Genomic DNA, 23,993 nt, shown 5'->3' on the forward strand with positions numbered 1-23,993 from the left:
ATCTTCCTAGATATCATCTAGGTAATGTACTAGATAACTATTATTGGTAATGTACTTCGATTTATTTCTGTATATTCATTTTTCTATGTGTTTAACTTCTCTTGAGACTTGTTTTGTTGATGTAAAATAATGAAAATGCATAAGACTATTTTTTTTTTTTTTAATTCTAAGCAATACAGTGTTTATCCAATCATTTGGGCAGCAGGACGTGGCCACTCAGATATAGTCCATCTCTTACTGCAGCATGGAGCTAAAGTGAACTGCTCTGACAAAGTAAGTTATACCTATATAATATTTAATTCCTGTAATGTTTGATGAATTTCTTGTGAAAGGAAATCTATGAGTTCTTGATTAGAAAAACACTTGCTGTTATATTTTAACCATGAGATTAGAGGAAGCATGCTAGACTAAGGTGTTATGCTTGAAAAAGATTTTTCCATAGTATGCTCAAGATGGTTGTGAACATATTTCTGTGTTCAGAGCTATTGGCAACCTTGCTATCCTAGGTTGTATAGAAAAATAATTCTTACAGCTGTCTACAAAAGAAAAATGGAAGTGGCTTTTCAAATGCTTGTGTTAATTCGCAAGACCAAATTATATTTTTGTAAAAACTAAAGCAATAAATCATAGGATAAATACTAGATTGTATGGGATACTAAATACAGAAAGCAATATGATAAAATGTTATGAATGTTTTTTCAGTATGGAACCACCCCACTGGTTTGGGCAGCAAGGAAGGGGCATTTGGAGTGTGTGAAATACCTGCTGCAGATGGGAGCTGATGTTGACCAAGAAGGAGCTGTAAGTAACTGCATTTTCCAGTGACAAGTACATCTGTGTGTCCTGTTTGGGTTTTTTAATAAAACAAATACCAAGAAATACATGAGACAAGATGAAATGTTGGTGTTGGAGTTTTTCAGCTATATTTTCAGCTATTTGCTGACTGCGTGTGAGAGTTACTGAAATTTCTTTGTGCCTTTTAAGAAAACTATGATGTAACTAGGGAGTTGTATTGAGAGTACATACACACTGCTACGTTAAGTTTTAATTTTAATTGCCATAAATCAATTTATCTAGTAATTAATTGTTATCTGGAGGTTAATGCTAACAAAATTCATTCAGTATCCATGCCTGATACATCAAATATCTTATTCCTCATTTGAAAAATAAATCAAACATAAATCATCTTTTGAAAATAATAATGGTGACTGCAACTTTTCAGAAATTGAATTTTTTTCAGAAGTTTCAGCTGCATATTGGCTTTAAGTAAAACCGATTACATTTAAATTGCTTGTCAAAACAAAAGCAAAGTACATTTAGTGGAAGATTAGGAAAACTTTTGGTATTCATATGATTATTTGTGAAGTTCTTCAAAAGTCCTCTTTTTGAACAGCATTGGTAAACCTGGGTGCTTTGATAATATTATGTTCCCATGTGACAAGAAAATTTGCAATGTGTGGCATTTAGGAGATAGAATAAACTGATCTGAACTTTACTTTTTGCATTTAAAGTTTTCTTTACTATTGCTCTTAGTTTATTTCTTTGTTTTTAAAAAGCCTGTTTTTGGTGCACTTTTAAAACACAAAACTGAAGTAGCATTTGGGTGATTAAGAGAGTGATGTCAGTGAGTGTTCTCTTATTTGAACTGCTGATATAATGATGATTGCTATATCCACTGTACAATAAAATCTTTCCGTTTTATTTAAAGAATTCCATGACTGCACTTATTGTAGCAGTGAAGGGTGGCTATACTGACTCAGTAAAAGAAATACTGAAAAGGAACCCAAATGTAAACCTAACAGATAAAGATGGAAATACAGCTTTGATGATTGCATCAAAGGAGGGACATACTGAAATTGTGCAGGATCTTCTTGATGCTGGGACTTACGTGAACATTCCTGACAGAGTGAGTCAATTTTCATCATAATTGTCATTTTACAAATATATATATAGTTTATGTTTAAATACCAGTGTATGCAGATTTGTAAATATGTGATTTTTCTGGCTTTCTAATTTTTCTGCCATCTAGGGGTGTTTTTGTGTATTGCTCTTTTATAAGTACGTTAAGTGCTAAATGTTGCCATGTGAAGGTAAAGGATAAACTCCTGAAACTACTCTTTTTCTTTGAGATGCTTGAATTGAGAACAGAGGGAATCTGACATGTCTGTAACATAAGACTAATACTGAACTAATCTGTAGGTTTGGGGTGGGGTAGTGCTGCCAAAACTGTAATCCGTGGATTCTGTGAAAAAGAATGTATCCAGCATGTACCTTTATCTTTTACAATGAAACTTTTTACTAGAAAACTTGCATATATGAGAGGGAGACTTCAGCTTTGAGTTAAGAGATGTAAATGTAATGCTGGCTGCCTGACCATTAGTGCATTACTCAGTAGAGATGTGACATGAGCAGTGCCCACAGTGTGAATGTGCTTGCTGGCAGCTCAGGGTTTTATTTGGTTATTTACACGGGTGCTTTGGACTCTCTGCAGTGCCCTTTTGACAGGAAGGTGTTTCTGAAGTGTGAGAGACAGGTCAAGCACTGCAGCCTCGAGGCTGTCGTTGGTCAGATACCTGAACTTAGATGTCTCTGTCAGGGTCAGTGACTTAGTTCAGAGGGGTAATATGTTTTTGATGCTGCATAAGTTGGATTGCTTGGAGTTGCAGAGAATAGAGGAAAGCTTTCTAATATTTGTTTCATAAATTTAAAATAATTTTGGATGCATTTTCCTGTATTTCAAGTGTCAGTGCATTTCTTAGATGGCAGTCTACTGACCTACAGTCATGTCACAACAAATTTTACCTCAGGGCACATACAAAAGCAGACTTAAAATATTTAAGAAAATACATTGCAGTGCCTCTTAGCACCTCTTTTGCCACTATGTTCTACAACGATCTGCATTTCTGTGCTTTCAGGAAGGAGAAATTACAGCTTTCAGCACAGCTGACTGCATTCCAAAAATACACCTAACAATGAGTGCTCTTAGTTCCAGATGCTAGAGTAGGTTTTGATAAAGAAAATTTCTTGGTTTGCAGCCAAGTATGTAATGACTGATTAATGGAGCATTTCCTACTGCTGAGTTCTCTGAGTTCCACACCTGTGATTTTGCTATGCTTTTATTTATTTTTTTGATTTCATCCTAAAAGGAGTACTAGGAAGTTTCAGGAATATAAACCAATTTTTGAAATTCTGACATGTCCTGTAGTGTGTTAAAATCAGAAGCCTTAAGCACAACTGTAACTTTGTTTTATGTATATACAACTCCATTTGCCACAACAATTTTTTTTTATTTTGATCTGAGATGAAATTAGCCTTTTGCTTTTTTCTTTATAATAGCATAGTATGTGAGCAAGATAGCAGTCAAATCTGCAGAAAAATAAAGGCATAAATTTATTTAAAATTCTTGAGGAGCTTTTGTCAGCTATGAAACATCTCAGAGAGACAGACAATCTTGTTTGATTGTAAGTAGGTTATTACTATGAGTGTTTGGTCTCCCTGTTTGGCTTTTTTCATATTTATTATTAATTTATGCTGGGTTTTTAAGATAGTAGTTTAAGCTAGACCTATTTATGGAGTATTTGCTTTCCTGAACAATTAAAAAAAAAGTCAAGAATTTTTTCTATTATACCAATTTTTTCCGAAATAGTTCTGTTTTCTGTATCTTTCTTTTTTAAAATGAGTGGAGATTTCTTAATGTAAATAGGCATAGTGCATATTTGGAAGCTATAATTCATTCTCTATTGCATTTCTTGTTGGTAAATAATGTTAATTCATGTTCAATATTCTTTCACAATTTTTTTTTAGAGTGGAGATACAGTGTTGATTGGGGCTGTTAGAGGTGGTCATGTTGAAATTGTGAGGGCTCTGCTCCATAAATATGCTGATATAGATATCAGAGGTCAGGTAAGTTCAGCAGTGTAAATGTTAGAATACTTCTTCAATAGGATGTGAATCTCTACCAAATCATTATACTGTTTTCCTGAAAACAGGGCTTTAAAGTTTGCTCTGTCTACTCTGTAAGAAATTCAAATTCCATCAAAGAGTAAAATACAGATGTTGCTGTGCAAGTTTTAAGATTTAAAATACATGTAATTGTAATGGCTTGTTAAGCACAGTTTTTTAATTTAATTGTATAATGGTTGAAAAGCAAAAGATGTAAACTGAACTTCATCTGCACTACTGAACAGATTTAGAATAATGACATACTTTAAAAGACACTTAATATAATGATTTTAATCATATTTTAAATAGAATATTAATGAAATGTAATGCACCAGAGATAATATCTATTGCCAGAGCAATTCTGTCACTGTGTTTGGTTGGTTCTTATCTTGACCAATTTTCTGTGTTGCATTCTGTTAAACACTGTTAGTGATTTCCATGTTTTCTACCAACCCCTTCTTTGTTTTTTGTCCTTTGATTAAGGTATTAGTTTTACTCTTCTACTGAAAGCTCTCTCATTCAGCATGGTACTTGTGTTTGTTACATTCAACTTGCTTTCTTTTGCTTGAAGCTGTTCAAATCACTCTGCTTTGTTGGCACCTGGGTTCTGCCAAGTTGGTACCCAAAACTAACCAGTCACTGAGAGCTGCAAAAGTTCAGTGCCTGCTGCTGCTGCAGAGTGTCTCTGAGAAGCCAACAGGTTTTTATTCTCAAGAAAAAGTAGCATTTGAATCTCTTCCTCTAACCTGACATTGGCAACCCCTGTGTCTCAGCTTCTGGCTGTGACGTGGGTTTAAAATCTGAAGCTTTAGAACATCTCGCTGTGACTGAAGCAATACAGAAACAGCCGGAGGATGCAGCACCTTTGGTAGCAGGGGAGCTTGTGACTTCTGGCAGTGTGAGGCTGCTTGAGTGCAATTTGCAGTGGTTATCTAGAGAATGCTCTGTGGCACAGCAGGAGGCACAGCAGGAGTCAGTACCAGCAGAGCAACATTTTAGCTCTGCACTTCAGATCATAGTTTAGGTCCAGCGGTATCAAAATTGGAGATGAGTGTTACTTCCTGCTGGGAGCAAATTCCCTGCTGCTTGGCAGTGTAGAACCTGCCTGCTGGCCTGTTCTGGGGAGATGTGTTGACTGCTCAAATTTGTGATGTTTCAGAAATATTGCTGAGTCTTGAGCAGCCTTCCAGCAGCAGTGTTCCTTGCCGATCATTCATTCATGTGGTCACTAGCTGGCAGATACCTTCAGCAGATAAAACAGGACTGAAAGGCCATTGAGAGTGGGTGTTAGGGCAGGTGAGGGCTCAGGTAGGGTTTTCCTCAGCTCTTCTAGGAGGGGGAAGGACCCAGCTGGGAGCACCTGGCTGTGTAGCTGATGTACAGCTCAGGCTGATGTCTGAAGCTCACTGAAGGACAGAGAAGATGAAACTCAAGTGATTGGAGAGGAAAGAATTCTTAGTGACTGGGCTTGTTAAACTGTTGAGAAAGGTTTTTAACTCAGTTTGCTGTGAAGCCCGTGAGTGGAAGAGAAAGAGCTGCAAATGAAAGAAGCAGGCAAGGTAGAAGGCTGCAAGGGGCACTTTGACATTCCTGCTTAGAAGCAGCTGTGTGTTCAGAGGCTGTTCTTAAATGTCTCTACACAAATATGCATCAAACAGAAAGAGTCATGATGCAGTCACTAGTCTACAGAAAGATTGTGAAAGTCTTCCCATATGTGAAGACTTCGGGTAGCACGCATCCACACATCACTGGGAGGAAAAACAGATGACAGAAGCAGATTTGTGGCTATGAACCTTCCCCCAGGTTTACTGATAAAATGTCTGGCTGATCAGCATTCTGGTACTTTGTGTTGACTTTCTTGTCCATCTGCTTTTATAGCTTCCTAGCTTCCAGGACCTCTGAAAAAAAGTTGGTTTATTTCATTAGATAATTTGTATATTTGAGTTAGAACTGAATACCTTCATGTAGTTTCGGAAACTTTTTCAAGATAGGTTAAGTCTACTTGGATTGTTAAAGCTCTTAACATATTTCACAAAGGTTTTCAAAATGGATATATATTCCTTAGCCAAATTTGCATCCTACCCTCTAAATTCTTCAGCTGTGCCAATTTTATTTGTTGACCTTTGCCTTCTGCTGTGCTAAAAATTGCTGTATTATTGCAATTTTCAATATAATTATACTTTAAATACTGTTCAAATTAAAGTACTATTAGTGTTTAATACTCTTCTTTTATTTTTAGGATAATAAAACTGCTTTATATTGGGCAGTTGAGAAAGGAAATGCTACAATGGTGAGAGATATCTTGCAATGCAACCCTGATACTGAGACATGTACCAAGGTAACAATTAGAATTTTAATTGAATTGCTTTTTTTAATATCAGTTTTTTTCTCAGTTCTTGTGTGATGTGAAGATCATACCACATTCAGTTTTTGTGAAGTGTTGGTACCTTGAACACTGTTAATTTTTTTTTGTGAAATAAGGCTTCTCAGCAATAGTAATGTTCCCTGTGTTGATAAATATGATTTGCTGTTAAATAGCAAACAGGGATAGCAGGGAGCATGTGGATTCTTTACCTCAGCATCCTTGACATGACCAGCAATAAGAAGTAAAGAGTAAGTGCTACTGGAAACTGAGGAAAGAGATCTCTGATATTACTAGGCCTGAGTTCAGGAATGTGCAGCAGTAAGGAAAAAAATAAGAGAAGTAGTTGGCACAGCATTGAAATATTTTCAAATATCTTGTATTATATCTGGATTTTGTCTTTCTTTATTTGACACTGTTGTTGACAGAAATGTATTTCGTTCCTTGATTCTAATCAATCTAGAAAATTGGGTCTGGGATACTTTTTCACAGACCTAGGTGCTAAAGTGTTGTTGCTTGCACAGTAGCACATTCAATTATCTTAACATTTTTTGTTTTAATTTGTTACCCAATCACTGTTTCTTTTTCCTGGTTTTGAGTATATGGAGATCTTTGCATTCATCCTTCTTTTCCATTTTAGGATGGAGAAACACCACTTATAAAGGCAACCAAGATGAGAAATATTGAAATAGTAGAGCTTCTTCTGGATAAAGGAGCTAAGGTCTCTGCTGTAGACAAGGTAAAGAATATTTGGTCTTTACTATAGTATATTTAATAATTTTAGTTTTGCAGCAGGGTTTTGGAGAGAGCTGTCAAGGCTAATACAGAAAGAGAGCTTCTCGTATGGTTAATAATTAAATAGACAATAAGACTTAAATGCTTAGTCTCCCATATGTTTAATAATTAAATAGATTGGAACACTTAAATGGAAATTTGTTTCCACCACTACTATATTGTTGGGTTTTGGTTTGTTTTGTATTAAGGTGCTCTTAATTACTTGAAAAAAAATCCAGGTGAGGAATAAAACTTTAACATATAAAACAGCTAATTCTTAGTACACTTTAAGAAGAGCATAGAGAATGGTTGTCATTTGTCACTAATGTTAGTTTTTGATTAATAGACATGAAACTAAAGGATGCCAAGAACAAATACAGCTGGTTATTGCTGTATTTCTTGATGTATTGGTTCTTATGCATTACCTACTTTGATTGCAGACCTCTTAAATTCAGGAACATATATTTGCTGCTTTTATAATTTCTTGTTTAGGGCAAATAAGTGATTATATTGATTTGATGCAATAAGAAAGCTTTTACTGAGAAGTTTTTGGGGAAGTCTGAGCAGACATTGAAACAATTCTAACAAGCACTATCTGTTGTTCCAAAAGTCTCTAAGTTTGCCTGTAGACATTTGTTTCTACACAGAGACTACAGTTTTCATGAACTTTAAGATATGAATAAGCATTTAAGAAAGAAGGCAGTGTCTGAGGTTTAGCATTCTAAGAACTGCTTTTTCACATCTCTTCTCTGAAACATTTGTAATGCTTTTTCAAGGGCAGAAATGCTTACTGTAAGGCACTGATGCTTTTGGAAGTGCCCTAAGATGTATTTCAAGGAAATAATGCTTCTGAAACAGTGTTGAACATTTAGTCTGTCTATAGTCTTAGGAATTCATGTTAGATATTACTGTCTTTTCACTTAATTGCAGAAAGGAGATACTCCACTTCACATTGCTATTCGTGGAAGAAGCCGTAAACTTGCTGAATTACTCTTAAGAAACCCAAAAGACGGTCGATTGCTTTATAGACCCAATAAGGCAGGAGAAACCCCTTACAATATTGACTGTAGCCACCAGAAGAGTATTTTAACACAGATATTTGGTGCCAGTAAGTATAAGTATTCTTTTTTTTTAATCACTCACCTATTGACAATCCAGTGTATTCAATTATGTATTGAAAGGCAACTACAGATCTTTTAATGTTTTAATGTTACGCCTAACAGGAAGGCTTAAAAATAAGCAGTTGGGAAAAACTCACATCACTCTTAAAAGCCTGGCAGAGGTAAAATAACCTTTTTTTTTGACTTTAGGTATTAGATACTACGTGACTTCTGTTTGTCACTTTGTTTTTATTTGGATCTTGCTTGTGTGGGAATTACTTTTTGACTTCCTGTGGTTTGGGATCTTGAGTCTTGTAGTAGGCTTTAATAGTTGTGATAATTATCTATCATTCATGTGGATGATTTAAAATTCCTTGGAACAGAAATGTACAAAGAACAACAGCTGTTTTAGGGCAGGAGTATATGTACAAATATGGGTGAACATGGCATGATTTATGTATGACAATTGTCATACTGGAGAGCTTTCTTAGAGCAAAGTTGTGTAGCACAGTGTTTTTGTTGCAGGACACTTGTCTCCCACTGAATCTGACGGTGACATGCTGGGCTATGATCTGTACAGCAGTGCTTTGGCTGATATTCTGAGTGAACCAACCATGCAGCCACCCATCTGTGTAGGCTTGTATGCACAGTGGGGAAGTGGAAAGTCTTTCCTGCTTAAGAAACTGGAAGGTAAAAGCTCGATTTAGTCTTTTCAGTGCTTACAATCTATCTATGAAAAGTATCACATTGGAGTTACTAGTTTTTGTGAGGGTTGCTGGTCCATGTAATGTTGTATCTGGTCTCTGTTTCTGTGATGAAAGGATTTAAATTTTACTGTGATCAGTTCATCCATAGATTGCTTTGTTAATTTATACAATGTCAAGACAGTCTTTTAAGTGCTTCTATCTATTTTTCTGTGAGTTTCCTGTAGCAGTGAATCTACCCTTTAGGAACTGCAGAAAGTCTGACTGCCAAAATATGCCTTGTTAGGCCTGTTTGTGTGTCAGATGAGGTTCAGACCTCTTCTGTGCATCCTATGTGTCTTTTTCTTTTTAATGCTTAAGAACAATTATCAGGCTATTAATATTTTATCTCTGTAGTGTATGTTCTTTGCATCTAGTTTTCTTCCCCTTTCCTTTCCAAAATAATTTCTTATTTTGAGGTTTTTGAACTTTCTGAAATGACAGAGGAAGGCAAATGCAGTATATGAAATGAATCAATATTATTCCTGGTAGAAATAGGCATCTTATTTAGTTTTAGCATTTTCTTATAAAGGGTGTTTTTCTGAGATGCTTCAATATAATTCAAAATAGTTCTACAATCTTGGTGTTTCTTACTTTCTGTGATTTCTCTATTAGCCAAAATGGGATCACTGCAGTCATTTTTTTCACCTCCTGTTCCATGTCATAAACAAAAAGAGTATATATTTTGACTGTGATATTTATCGCTGATGAGCTCTTACATTTCTAAAGCACTTCCTCAGTGTTTTCTTCCCGTTCCTCATTCCTGTTTTTATTTTGGATTGTGTATCTATTATTTCTTATTCCATAGAACCAAAATAAGTTCCTTTGGGAATTCCTGTTTTAGTAAATAAGAATCCACAAAGAGAATTAATACTACAGTCTTCACATTGTACTCTTACATCTGACTATTTGAGGAACATAGTCCATGCTTCAGTGATTGAGATTTTGGGGGTTGGGTGGGATTTTTTGACAGATACGGTGGATTTATTTTTCTCAGAGTCATAAAATATGTTTTACACTTTTGCAGGAGGATTGCATGACTTTTAATATGCTTTCAGAAGTAGAAAATCTGCAGCAAGGAATCTGAGTATTGTGCATTTAAATATTTTCATTCATTGCATGGATGAGAACTTAAGGTTTTGTACTGATGTTTGAATAAGAATTTAAGCATAATTGTCTTTTTTTTGATCATTAATTAGGATAAGTTATACTGTCTGCTGAAAAAGTTCTTTTCAGAAATGATCTGTTCTTTAGTGAATTCATATGTTAACTGGTCTTTGTGTTTTTGTTTTAGATGAAATGAAGACTTTTGCAGGACAGCAGATTGAACCTCTGTTTCAGTTCTCCTGGCTTGTTGTATTCCTCACACTCTTGCTGTGTGGGGGTTTGGGTTTACTGCTTGCTTTCACTGTGGACGCAAAGCTTGGAATAGCAGTGTCACTCAGCTTATTAGCTGTTCTCTACATTTTCTTTAGTAAGTCATATATGGAATTTATGAAGGTTTTTATCTATTTTTGGGATTAAATATTGCTTTGTAGATATGCATTTGCCATTCATAAAAAATACTAAATGGTTTTGTAGACAATAAGACCCCTTTGGATCTTTTGCTTTGTGAGTAATTTGTGAGAGAACAAAGAAGGATTTTGTTCATTAATTTCATTGTGTTACTCTTACCATTCTCATTTTTAACCTAACTGCTAAAAGTTCATAACATTTTTACAGAACGCCATACTTTATCTGTTCAGACCTCATGATTCTTTCAGCTGACAATGTTGACTAAATTAAAACCATAAAATCTTTTTAATATTTTAGCTGTAATTTACTTTGGTGGCCGGAGAGAAGGGGAGAGATGGAACTGGGCCTGGGTGTTAAGTACAAGATTGGCAAGACATGTTGGATATTTAGAGTTGCTTCTCAAACTCATGTTTGTGAACCCACCAGAACTACCAGAGCAAACCACTAAAGCTTTACCTGTCAGGTTAGTTATTTCATTCATTTACTTTGAATACATCAGTCAGGCTCACTCTGATACTTCTCAAACTGTGTGTATTAATGTGCACGTTTAGCTTCATATGAAAAGTTATTGAGATTCCTGTTAGAAAAACAGTAGCTCTAGACAATAATAAACTTTTCAGTGTAAAGAAGATTTTCTTGAGAACATTATATCTACCTAAGTTGGTGAAAGTGCTTTTTAGAATTAGGGAGTTTGGCTGTTGCACTAATGAAAATTCATACCAGATAAAATAAGAATTTATGTCTATTATGTATTATCTATGTTTAATGCTTGTTCCACTGATTACTTCTGTTAAGGTCTAGGGGTTTTTTTCCTCCCTGTAAGTAGAGCATGAGACTGTTTAAAGCTTCTCGTTTACCTGAAAACAAGAAAATTTATGCTGTGTGTTTGAAAATTTAATTTACTTCTATTGCTTAAAGACTTCTCTTTTAGCCTCATGGTGCTTTTATGTAATTTTGTGTTTCTGTATTTTTCTAATTCTCTATAAATATTTGAAAATAGATCAGAATGCAGTTTTGAAAATATTTGTCAATATTATGGTTTGACAGCATAAAGATATTTTCATGTTTTTACTGTCATCTGAGGTACTATTAGTGATATGACAGTTTTTATCTTTTCAAGTTTTAGAAATCAAGTTTTAGAATAGGAAGTGGGGCAAGGAGGAGGTTGATAAATGGGGAAGTAGTTAAATTCCATATAGATTTTAAAAAAATTAAAGTGTTTTACATTTTGTATTACTTGGAAAAACTTTTTACTACAGAGATGCAGCAAGACTTTCATTTTAGTTGCCTTAAAATATTTGAAGTTTTCTGAAGTACACAAAATACATGCTTTTTCTCTTTCAGATTTTTGTTTACAGACTACAACAGACTGTCCAGTGTAGGTGGAGAGACTTCACTGGCTGAGATGATTGCTACCCTCTCTGATGCATGTGAAAGGGAATTTGGTTTCCTAGCAACAAGGCTATTTCGAGTTTTCAAGACAGAAGATACACAAGGTTGGATTTTTTTTTTTTACCTGAATGACATTTCCAGTTATTCCATTTCAGTGCACTGTTACCAGGGCTTCTGTGTTTTGCATTATAAGCTCTTTTTAGAAATTGTTGTAGCCATGCAGAAAGTCATAGAGAAGGGGAAACTCTTTGTTTGGAAGAGAAAAAATGCCCCATATTGTTTGCTAATTTTGATTTTATTAATATAATAAACGAGTATCTCCTGTGAAGTATAGTTTTCAGAAATGTCAGTGGAAATGTATATTTATATTACATCCTTTTAGATGCAGCATACTTCCATAGCAATTAAGCCAATGTGTCTGATCCAATAAAGGGAAATGTATGTTTTTGTGGATTTCTATGAAAGGTTTGTTTGGTTTATTAGAATTTAATTTAGAGCTTTTATGAGTAACCACTATTTATTCTTGGAAATAATAAATGTGTAGAACATGTTGGACCAATCCTATAAATTGATGTGATTAGTACTAGTAATATGGGATGAAATGTACCCACTTGATCCTACAAGCTTTTTTATTCTGTTTCATCTCTTGGTTTCTAGAAAAAGAAATTTGCAGAGTACAGTATGATATTGTGAAGGAGTACTAGAACTTAACTTGAAATTAATCAAGGATTTATTTGTACTTTAATTTTAGTATGTGTCAGTTACTTCTCATTTCTTTTTGTGTACAAATTGAGGAATTTGTCACTTCTCACAAAGTGAAATGTTTAGACTCTTCTGTCCTGCAGAGGTTGGAAAAAACACACTATGTTTGCTATGTTCAGCTGTGTGCTAAACACAACTTACTCCTCATTGTTCTTTTTCAAATTCACTAAGTGTTCTTTATGAAAGAGATGTGTGGATTTTTTCACCCTTTTTTCCATGTTAGGTTCTGCAGTTCCTCTCCTTAATCTCAGTGAAACAGCTTTCATGATGCTGTAATTTCTCCTGAAGATATCTTGGGAATGGCAGTGTAGTGCTGGCTTCTTGTGATTATTTGCAGTACTGACCTTCTCCCTTTCATTTGTAATCTTACATTCACTTATATTCTTTGCTCTGTTGCCTTTCTGTGCTCTGTCTAAATATCTAATTGATTTTTAAAATTTATTTTATCTATTTGATGATTTTGCACATTCTCTCCTGTTCTCGAGTTGTTTACAGGTCCAGGGCCATAGGTTTCTTACCTCTCGATGTTCACAGAAATTCCATAGAGGTTTATTTTTAGCCTTCTGTATCTTAATTTTTATTATTTCTGTAAACTTGTAGACATGCCTCTTTCAATTGTCATGACATTGTTCATGATATTTAAGTGTCCCGCTAATCCAGTTCTGTCTCTTTCTAGAAAGAGGATACTTACATTTCTGTTTCAGTCTAGAATCTAATTATATCTGAGCTGTTCCCCTTCATATTTTGCCTCTCACTTCTGTCATTATGCATTTCTGTTGCTTTGTCCTGCAGCACAATCCTATGAGTCACTTGTGTCAGCAATGTGAAAAACCTTTGCAGCTCATGCCTTGGTATAGAGAATAATATGGGCCACATATAAACCTTGAGTATTCTTTCTATTTAGCATATTAAAAATATGATTTTCCCCCTGCAGTTCAAATTCTGATGTTTAGCTATCATAATTTTGCTTCAGATCATTGCTATTCTGTTCTTTGTTATCAGCAAATGTGTCCAGAAGATAACAATCTTCTAAATGTACCACTAGATCTTACAGGTCCTAAAGACAGAGACTGTTGCTTTGGAAAATGCTGCTTCTTTGATCACTGATTTAGCTGTGCTAAGCTCCAACTGCAGTATTTGCTTATTTCTTATCAGTCCACTTGAAGTACTTGTGTGTGTTTTAGCATGCAAGAAAGGATGGTCTCAGGTTGCAGCTTGCAATTTGGGTTTAGTTCCTCAATGATACCATTACTATTAGATTATGTAAGTACCAGGTTCCAGTTTAAAACTGAGTAGTTCCTGTACTGTTGTCCTACAAATTATTTACATAAATACACTTTACAAAGAGATGCCATAAAAGGGGTGATAGCACTGATACAAAATTGTCATTTCTATCCAGTGTGGATTTCTTGAAATGGTGGAAATAAACTAAAGATTAAAGGAATATCTCTGCTTCATAATTTCCAATAATTTTGGCAAATAGTAGATTTTTTTTCTCCACTGGTTTGTAACTAGGTGGTAACACTGCAGTAAGCTTTTGTGCCAGTTGGTGTTTTATGAGAAGTATGCAAGTTAATAGATTTTTCATTCACCTGCCATTACCTTGTACATTAATTCTAACAGCAATACCTGTTTCCTAGGTAAAAAGAAATGGAAGAAAACTTGCTGCCTCCCATCCTTTGTGATTTTCCTGTTCATCTTGTCTTGCGTTGTTTCTGCCATCGCCCTGTTGGCGATTTTTAATGTGGAGTCAGCCAACATGACAGTGAACGTTATTCTCATAACAGTGACCTGTATTGTTGGTTTGGCCTTTTTCTTGAATTGCCGCACGTGGTGGCAGGTGATGGACTCAGTTTTGAATTCTCAGAGAAAACGTCTCCACAGTGCTGCCTCCAAGCTTCACAAGCTGAAAAGCGAGGGCTTCATGAAGGTGAGCATTTGTATGAATTGGCCCTTAAAAGGAATGAAACAAACCCCCAAACACGAAGCATCATTAAATTGGGGCACCATTAATTTAATCAGGCCAAGTCTCACAACAGGAGAATGAGACTTGGTGAGGTTTTACTGAATGGAACACTTCTGTGCCAATGGCAGTTGTGCTTAGTATATGAAATCTATCTGCTTAATCATGAATGTTAAATTTGGGGTTTCAGTTTTCTGATTTCATTTTTGCTGGGAAGAAAGCAACACTTTGAAAACAATTCTCAATTACCATTATTTCATAAAAGCTTACTTTAGATCATAAGATGAGAAAGAATAACTTTGAGAATCTTCTAAAGGTGTAAAAACAAGACTAACTTTGTCTGTCTGGAAGACCTCGTTGCCAAGAAAGGAATTCTAGCACTGAAAGAACAATTCCAAAACACTCCATGTATTTAATGAAAAATTGTAGAAAATACTATTGTTTTGCTGGCCTGTATCTATAAACTGATAAATATACTCTCAGGCTGTCATCACCTAGTGCTATGTGCTCCTCCTTGAAAGTAAAATGTAGCATTATGGTTGTTAACTTTGTAGATTACAGCAAATGTATTGTATAAAAATTCTTCATACAGTCATAGAATAGTTTGAGCTGAAAGGGGCCTTTTAAAGGTCAGCCAGTGCAACCTGACCTCGAATGTTTCCAAGGGTGGACATCCACAACTTCTCTGGGCAATCTGTACCAGTGTTTTACCATCTGATTTTAAACAAACTTCTTTCTTATATCTAACCTAAGTTGATTGTTCTTCAGTTTTTAAAACCATTCCCCCTTGTCCTCTTGCAAAAGGCCCTGCTATAAAGTTTGTCCTCATATTACTTACAGGTCTCTTTAGGTATTGGAAAGCCACAATAAACATCTCCCCAGAATCTTATCTTCAGGCTGAATAATCGCAATTCTCTCAGCCTTTCGTTACAGCAGAGATGCTCCATCCCTCTAATCATCTTTGTGGCTTTCTCTGGACTTGCTCCAATATACTGGTGTCATTCCTATGCTGAGGAGTGCAGAGCTGGATGCTGGACTGTAGGTAGGGTCTCACTAGAGTGAAGCAGAAGAACAGAATCCCCTCCCTCGCCTGCTGCCCACACTGCCTTTGATGCAGTCCAGGACACGTTTTGGCTTTCTGGGCTTCAAGAGCACATGGCTGGGTCATGTCCAGCCTCTCTCCCACAGCATCTGCCACATCCTTCTTGGCAGAGCTCCTCTGCATCTGTTCATCCCCCAGACTGGGATGATACCAGGGATTCAGTACACAGGTGCAGGGCCTTGCACTTGGCCTTGTTGAACCTCATGAACCCCCTTCTTGAGCTTGTCCATGTCCCTCTGAATGGCATCCTGTCCCTCGGGTGTGTCAACTGCACCACTTAATCTTGGTGTCATCTGCAGACTTGATGAGGATGTGCTTGATCCCTTCATTCATGTCATTAATGCAGATATTAAATAACACTGGTCCCAGTGTGGGCCTCTGAGGGACAGCACTTGTCACTGATGTCCACTGGGACACTGAGCCATTGACCCTTTTTATTTTTTACATCTCTTGACAAGTTCAGCTTCAGCTGTGTCTTGGCCTTCCTCACCACATCCCATCACAACCAGGCTGTGTCCCTATACTCTTCCTAGCATACCTGTGCTTGCTTCCACTGCCTGTGCATTTACTTCTTGAGGTCTTTGTTTTCACCAGCAGGTCTCTACTCAGTGCAACCAACTTTTAGTCTTCCTTGCCAGTTTTCTTGTACCTGGGGATTACAGGCTTTTGTGTTCCATGGAAAGCATCCTTAAAAGATCTGCCAGCTGTGTTGTCCCTGTGGGCAGTTTTCCAGGGGTCTGTTGATTGTCTCTTTGAAGAGCTAAAAGTTTGCTTTCCCTGAAATGTAGTGTGCTGACTTTACTCCTTACCTGACCCATATCCCTCAGGACTGCAAACTCCAGCAGTGTGTGATCACTGCAGCCCAGGATGCAGCTCCAAGCTTGACATCCCAAATTAACTCACTTACGTTAGTCACCATCAGGTCCAGTGTTGCTCCCCTTCTGGTAGGGCTTCTCTGTTACCTAGCTGAATTCCAGCAATCTCCTGGATTGCTGACAGCTCATGGGTTTACATTTCCAGATGACGGGGTCATATAAGTTCCCCAGGAGGATGCAAGCCCATGAGCATGATGCCTCCTGTAGCTGGGACACAAAGCCTTTGTCAATAGGCTCCCCTTGATCAGGCCTGACACAAGCCCCAAGGTGTCATTTATTGGTCTGCTCCTTGCAAATTTTTATGCACTGACTCCACCAGTTTGTGGCTGCTTCTCAGAGGCATCTTTTTGTGATCTCTCCACCTCTTGATGTGGAGGACAACCTCTTCTCCCCTCCTTCCTCTTCTGTCCCATTTGAACAGCCTGCAGCCATCAGTAGTTGCACTCCAGTCATGGGATTCATCCACCAAGTTTCTGGAATGGCAGCTGCAGGTCACAGCTCTGTGGCAGCATGGTGGCTTCCAGCTGCTCCTGTTAGTTGCCCAGTCTGTGTGCACTGAGGTAGAGGCACCTCAGCTGGGCTGTCAGCTGTGTCACCTTCTTAGAGGAGCACCCTTTAATTCCGTTGAAGTATTTTGGTGGTGTTTCCCTGTTGGCTTCTGTTACCTCAGGAGCCTCTGCCGCATCTCTGTAAGACTTCCAAGTATGTTCCAGTGTGTCCAGCACATCTCAGATGAGAGCCCTCACTAGCCCTGTCTCGACCCCCCCCCCCATTAGCCCACACCTCTAACCTTGGTGTGTCATACCAGTTTGTTGTGGGCAAGCCTGATACTACCTATCCCTCCCTCTTGTTTAAAGCTGTGTCAGCTAACCCTGCTGGCTCCTGGTCAAAGGTTCTCTTTGCCCTTTGAGAAAGGTGAATCCCTTCTGATGCCAGCATGCCTAGAGCCATGCTTTTGCAGCACAGAAGACCTGATTGTGTCTTGGTACTGTGCTTCTCGACAGTTGTTTGTTGAGTGGTATTTATCTGACATAACTTCAGCCTTTAGGAGTTAGATTCACCCTTTGCCATCAAAGGAGAGAAGCAGGTATTTCAGGAAAGTTGTTCATCTCATGTTTTATGTCATCTTACTGAGCACATTCTAATTAATCTACTGGTTAAGAGATCAGATTTTAATGTCTACCTGTTAGCTGCTGAAGTTAGGAAAGGCAAATTCCACCTTTGTTTCTATGTTATGGTTGGTTGTTACATGTGTAACAATGTTGAAAAGCTTAACAAATCTTCAGACTGCATATCTTGAATAGCAGTGACTGAGTATTAGAGTAATAGCATAATGTGCTTGGCTATAGATAGAAAATTTTGCTGTACATTTTATGCAAAGCTGTGTTTGAAGGCTAGCTGAAGCTGCAAATGCTCTTTTATTTACTTCTGAAGTAATGCTTTACTGTTCATAAATACTGTTTTCTTAAATAACATTGTAATGGATTTTAAATAATAATAGTTTGTTATATCAAAGTGGAATATATGTTTCTGCTGTACATTTTTGTTCAAATAGGAAATTAATATGTTGGAAGTGATATTTTAGGACTTTTCACTTAGAGTATTTGTAAGTTTATTCTTGTAATCTTACTGAAGTATTTTTGGGACAAATAGCAGTCTGCAAAAGGAAATATATATCTTTTTATCAGTTTAAAGTATTATGGACATGTCATTCTTTGTTTTTTGGGTTTTTTTTTTTGTTTGTTTTTATAGGTTTTGAAATGTGAAGTGGAACTGATGGCCAAAATGGCAAAAACCATTGACAGCTTTACGCAGAATCAGACAAGGCTTGTTGTAATTATTGATGGACTGGATGCTTGTGAACAGGATAAGGTTTTACAGATGCTTGATACTGTGAGTTGGATCATTTTATAAAGATAACGTCTGGATTATATGCATTATCTCTTTCCACAAATGAGTTCTGAAAACACACAGTTATTGTGTGTTTTCTGTAGAAAGAAAGCTGTGTTGTGGTAATTAATATTTGTGTACATTGGTGTAACTTTAATGCTGAGAGTGATGGGTTTTAAAAGTTGAAATTTAAATTGCATGTTAGTACTTTTGAAAAAGTTTGAAACAATCAAATATAAACCATGGAAAATAATTATTCTGTTGACACAAACTTAAAATGTTTGGAGAGTTTTTCATATTTTTACCATTAAAGTACTTTAGATGAAAAATACTTAAAGGCTAAATATTTGTATGGAACTGGAACATCACTTCATGATACGTCCTTGGTGATGACTTCCACTGTAAATTCTGCTGTTAAATTGTTGAGCTTATTTTTAGCTGTGGATAAGTTCCTAATGTTAGATATCCCATATAGAAGAAGCTGACATCTCCATACATCTCTTGGCCTCTCAGGTTTATTCCTTGAACAGAATGAATATAAACTTGAGCCAAATGATCAATGATCTGCAGCTGCAGTTAGCTGTTACTAACAAGGTGTACTTTTTTACAGGTGCGAGTCTTGTTTTCAAAAGGCCCATTCATTGCGATTTTTGCAAGTGACCCACACATCATTATAAAGGCAATTAACCAGAATCTGAACAGTGTTCTACGGGATTCAAACATAAATGGCCATGATTACATGAGAAATATTGTCCATTTGCCTGTTTTTCTGAACAGCCGAGGGCTTAGTAATGCAAAAAAACTGATGGTAGCTTCAACAACCAATGGGGATATTCCTTATGCAGATAATGCAGGTAAGGTTCTGCAGGAGGGTGATAGGAGCATTACAAAACCAATGATCCAAAATCTGTGTTTTGGAAGAAATTGTTTAAATAATTGACAGATCATTGGTATTATTTTCATAGGTTAGTCAAATGTATATGACTGGAGAAAATGCCTGCCTTTGTTTTCTTTTCCGTAGGATTGCATGAAGAGGTTGACAGGAGGGTTTCTCAGAACAGTCTTGGAGACATGACCAAGCTTGGTAGCAAAACTGCTCTCAACAGGCGGGTGAGAAGGATTTTTTGACTAAATAGAGATACTGGTAAAACCTTTTTTTCTTTTCTGTTTTTTTTTTTTCTTTGACTTTTTCAGTAATATCAATTTGGAAGACTTATCAAACTATTCTTATGAAATTCTTAAAAATGATCCATGTAAGAAAAGTCCAGTCTTACATCAGTAGACTGATGCTCTGTCAAAGAGGAAAAAGTTTGCCTGTTCACCAAAGCATTCATTTCCACAAAAAATTAAATACAGCTCTCTGTGAATGCTGAGATGATACAGCAGATCTGCTAGGAGCTATGGTCTGTGTGTGTATTTTGGATTTTTTCTTGTGTAAGCCTGACATCAGCTTGTTGCAGGATGTTGCAACAGGAGACAGTAACTGAGTTTATCAAAGCAATATTAAGTACTAGACTTGTACTGCAATGTCTGCCACATTCTTTTCCTGCTTTCTGTTCTTCATATTTACATAAAAACACAAACTGGTTGAATAAAAGGTATCTAGGAAAAAAGCAACTCAGAGTCTGAGGCTACTGAGGTTTGTGAGCTGTCGTTGGTAGAGACTTCAGGAGTTTTGTAGCAGAGGAACCTGATGGTCACTTCAATTTTTACATGTAGTTAGTAAATGGATTATATTAACTCACTGGGAGACAGTAGGAAGTGATGATGGAAATGCTGAAAGTAGTAATCTTTTTAGAAAATATTCTGCTACGTCACTCTATTTCGCCGTCTCAGAATTGATGTAGAATTAAAATGTGTAGCTCTTATCACTTCTTGGCTTCTATGTAAACAAGTAAATCAGAATTAAATTAATGTATGTTTGATATTAACTGCCAGCTTCACAGACTTACTCACAAAAACTCTAACTTGATTATCAAGTAAAACTGAAGTATTTGAAATACATAAAAGCTTTTGATACTAATCAGTATTGCTTGGGTTTTTGTTTCATTATCAGGACACTTACCGAAGGCGCCAGATGCAGAGGACCATTACCCGCCAAATGTCATTTGATTTGACCAAGCTGTTGGTTACAGAGGATTGGTTCAGTGATATCAGCCCTCAGACCATGAGGAGGTTGCTAAATATTGTTTCAGTGACTGGTAAGCGTGACGTGCTGGTGTGCAGTGAACAGGATTGAGTTTTTGAATAAGTCAGTCCATGTGTTGCTTTTGAAAGTTCTTCTGAAGCAAACTCTTCCAGAATGTAAGAAAACATTATTGACCATTCTATGTGGAATTTGAAAGATATGTACTACTTGTTGTTTCATTGGCTTCATTTGGGAGACAAATTGTTCTAGTCTGCCTTTTTAGGAAATTTTATATTTTTAAATTTTGAAATTGTATAAGAAAATTACATTTTTAAATTTCATGATACTATGGTGTGACCAAAGATTGTAGTGATGACATGTGAAAAGGTAATCTGTGAGTGGAAAACCAAGTATATATCCTGTTTATTTTTGCTATGGGTATTTGCAGTGCTTTTTCCGTAAATGATTTGTGTGAGGCTGATGAAAGCATTTTGTCACCTGTTTTTCTTCAATAAAACACAGTCAAGACATTGATATCTCTGAACTTTAAAAACTGGAAAAAATGTGGAAAGGGCTTACGGAGGTTTAATAAAAACATGTTTCATGCAGTAAGTGAGTGGGGAATAATTATTTAGTGTCTTTTCTGTTACAGACACTAGAAGGCACTGGGTAGCCTACAGCTACCCAGAGCAAAGAAATTGAGTGACTTTTCACACTGTGTATAGTCAAGAGCATAAATCTTCATCTGCAACAGACCTCACATTCTGGGCTAATTTTTTTAATAAGTGTGCTGTCTCTTAGCTTGTTACTGCAATTTGTAGCATGTAACCTGTCTTGTTTTGGCAAATTACAGTGCATTTACGAAAGTATAACAGAATCACAAAATGTTAGTTGTAAAATTAAACTAAAAAATCAGACATTGCAAGAACACTTTTAGTGTATTATAATCTGTAGTTACACATGATGATGTCATAAACAGCTTTATGAACAGAGCCTTCAGGCTGTTGGTTACATGTAATTACAGATATTAATAAAGGACTTACAGAAAAATTGCTGAAACTTCAAATGCCTAAATTGTAGCATTAACTTTTTCTGATTTTTAAAATAACCTTATTTGTAATTTATACCTTACCTTGCTAACTTAAAACAGTCTTTTTTATAGCTTTGAATTTTACTCTATTGGCTTTGAATTTTACTATATTGAAGTTGGCAGTTGTATACTTAAATTGTTTTGACCACATTTCATATGCCAGTGCATAGAAAATCTGTCAAAGTATTAGCATGAAATTCTCTGTTTAGATGGAGAAATTAATGCTGTGTGAAATACTTCATTAAATTTGGTTGAAGGAAGTTAAGAATCACTAGTAACAGGATGATAGTAATTAGTGTTTAAACTGGAGCTGAAGTTGACAGTTTTGGAGAGTCTCATTATTTGCAAGGATTTTTATTAGACTGTAAAATTATATTTTTAGATGCAACTTGCAATGATTTTGAATTTACTGAGCTAAAAATATAATTAGCAGGAAGTTCATACATCAGATAATAACAAAGTAACGTAGCTGTTACTTTGAGGGGAAAAAAAGGTGTCTTTCAAAAGGGATTAAAAATCCTCTATGTGTTCTTTTGTTCTTTCTTGTTCTTTTAGGTCGTTTATTGAGAGCCAATCAAATCACATTCAATTGGGACAGACTGGCAAGCTGGATCAATCTCACAGAGCAGTGGCCATATAGAACATCATGGCTCATCCTGCATCTTGAAGAGACTGAAGGTGTTCCAGATCACCTGACTTTAAAAACCATCTATGAGAGGTAGTCATTAGTCTGTTAATGGTGTGCAATTTCAGTGATTAAAATAGTGATTGTTATTAATGATCACTAGAATAACGTGGCTTTCAAGCATTTATCAGGTTGTAATCTAAAATTCCCACAATCTCACCCTCTTTTGCTGACTTTTGAAAACTTCTAAGTGAGTTTCATTGCTATTTGATGCGCCATGTATGAATGAGTGCTTTGTATTTAAACCAAAGAGAACTGTACAGGTATTCTTTCACAAGCAACTAACTGTACTTTTGTCTCTTGATATCCTTTTCATCTTTACCTTGGCCAAGCTACAAGTTGGGTATTTTTTCCACTTCTTTGTTAATCTCATCAGAAACTGGCCTTACTGATAAAAATCTCTGAAAGTTTTGTGCTTAGCAGGTGTGCTATGGCAATGCCATGTGCTGCAGTTAGGGATGTGAAAAAGAGGCATGACTTTCTCCATTTCTGCTGTGAATTGCTGTTCAACAGAGCTGTCTATGTATTGCTGCTGAGAACAAATTGCCCTGTGTTGCCAGTGAACATCTCTCTCCAGCATCCTCTGCTTCTAGGAAAGGATTTGTGGGTTTTGACCTGATGGTAGTGGGAGGAATGGATGAGAGATGTGACTGAGAGTGGGACCTATAGAAGAAAAGCAGAATCTGAGAATCAGAGTCAGGGAGAAGAGAGAAAGGTTTGACTTGAATAAGATATAATTGAGATCAGATTAAAAGAAGAGAAGACTGTGACTGATTGAACAAGTTACCAGAAAATCTAGAGATTTTGCAGGGTTCAGGGGAATGAACTTGGAGAGAAAATACTGGAAGTGTGCTCTGCAGTAGAAGTCAAGGAGTAGGAGATGAACTGTGTGAGGGTCTGGGATGGGCTGAGAATGGTTGAAGTGTTGAGAATGGAATTAAGATTGTTTGAGAAAGATTGAATGAGTTGTATTAGGGAAGAGAAGTTGAAGTGCAGTTAGGATCTGAACACAGAAGTCTCAGAAGGTAGAGGGATAAAGGTAGATTGGGCATGATGAGGTTGAGGATTGAAGACAGATGAAGAGGGCAAGAGGTAGACTGAAGTAGTTGACTGGCTTCAAGCTGGAAGATGGTTTTATATTGTAAGTATTTACGCAACAAACTCATTGCAGTTTTCTGATTATTGGAATCCCGAGTAATAAATCACTTTGGGATGATTGACCTACAAAGCTGTCTTCAAGACATAACAGTGTTTGTCTTCTGATAAACTAGAGGACATATTAGAGACCTGATTTATTTTCATAAATGGATGTTAGTAATTCCAATATTTATTGATGTTAAATTGTAGTAAACTAACATAAATAAAATAAAAGGACATTCACAAGTGAATGTGAATAATTTACTTGGGTTCTGGATTGTTTGTTGTTAGCACAACACTTGAGCTGTTGATGCTTGGTGCCAGCTGGAGCGTGTCATGGTTTATTAGTTAAGGTGTGGAGGAGATTCATGACTTCTATGTTGTACCTCTTGCTATGCAGGTTGTTTGGAAGTGATACAGTCACTTCAGTAATCTGCTAGTTCATAACTGACAATTACAAGTGTATAGGTAACTTTTTAGTGTTTAAAACCAGAGTATATAATGGGAAGAAACAGTGAAGAACACTGTACAAT

General features: G+C 36.4%; 1 protein-coding gene across 7 annotated transcripts in view; it reads left to right on the plus strand.

Moving 5' to 3' along the window:
• Window positions 1-23,993, plus strand: part of KIDINS220 (kinase D interacting substrate 220) — a 75,323-nt gene that overhangs the window by 15,692 nt on the left and 35,638 nt on the right. For all 7 annotated transcript variants that reach the window (XM_064411996.1, XM_064411994.1, XM_064411999.1 and 4 more), the window contains exons 6-22: window positions 172-273; window positions 703-801; window positions 1,709-1,906; window positions 3,805-3,903; window positions 6,182-6,280; window positions 6,945-7,043; window positions 8,009-8,186; window positions 8,704-8,868; window positions 10,216-10,395; window positions 10,734-10,899; window positions 11,781-11,932; window positions 14,231-14,520; window positions 18,283-18,423; window positions 19,031-19,274; window positions 19,442-19,530; window positions 20,477-20,621; window positions 22,194-22,356. In XM_064411996.1, coding sequence (XP_064268066.1) covers window positions 172-273; window positions 703-801; window positions 1,709-1,906; window positions 3,805-3,903; window positions 6,182-6,280; window positions 6,945-7,043; window positions 8,009-8,186; window positions 8,704-8,868; window positions 10,216-10,395; window positions 10,734-10,899; window positions 11,781-11,932; window positions 14,231-14,520; window positions 18,283-18,423; window positions 19,031-19,274; window positions 19,442-19,530; window positions 20,477-20,621; window positions 22,194-22,356 — 2,609 coding nt within the window. The remainder of the gene's footprint in view (window positions 1-171; window positions 274-702; window positions 802-1,708; window positions 1,907-3,804; window positions 3,904-6,181; window positions 6,281-6,944; window positions 7,044-8,008; window positions 8,187-8,703; window positions 8,869-10,215; window positions 10,396-10,733; window positions 10,900-11,780; window positions 11,933-14,230; window positions 14,521-18,282; window positions 18,424-19,030; window positions 19,275-19,441; window positions 19,531-20,476; window positions 20,622-22,193; window positions 22,357-23,993) is intronic.

This window comes from Passer domesticus, chromosome 3 (genome assembly GCF_036417665.1).
Source record: "Passer domesticus isolate bPasDom1 chromosome 3, bPasDom1.hap1, whole genome shotgun sequence".
Taxonomy (NCBI): domain Eukaryota; kingdom Metazoa; phylum Chordata; class Aves; order Passeriformes; family Passeridae; genus Passer; species Passer domesticus.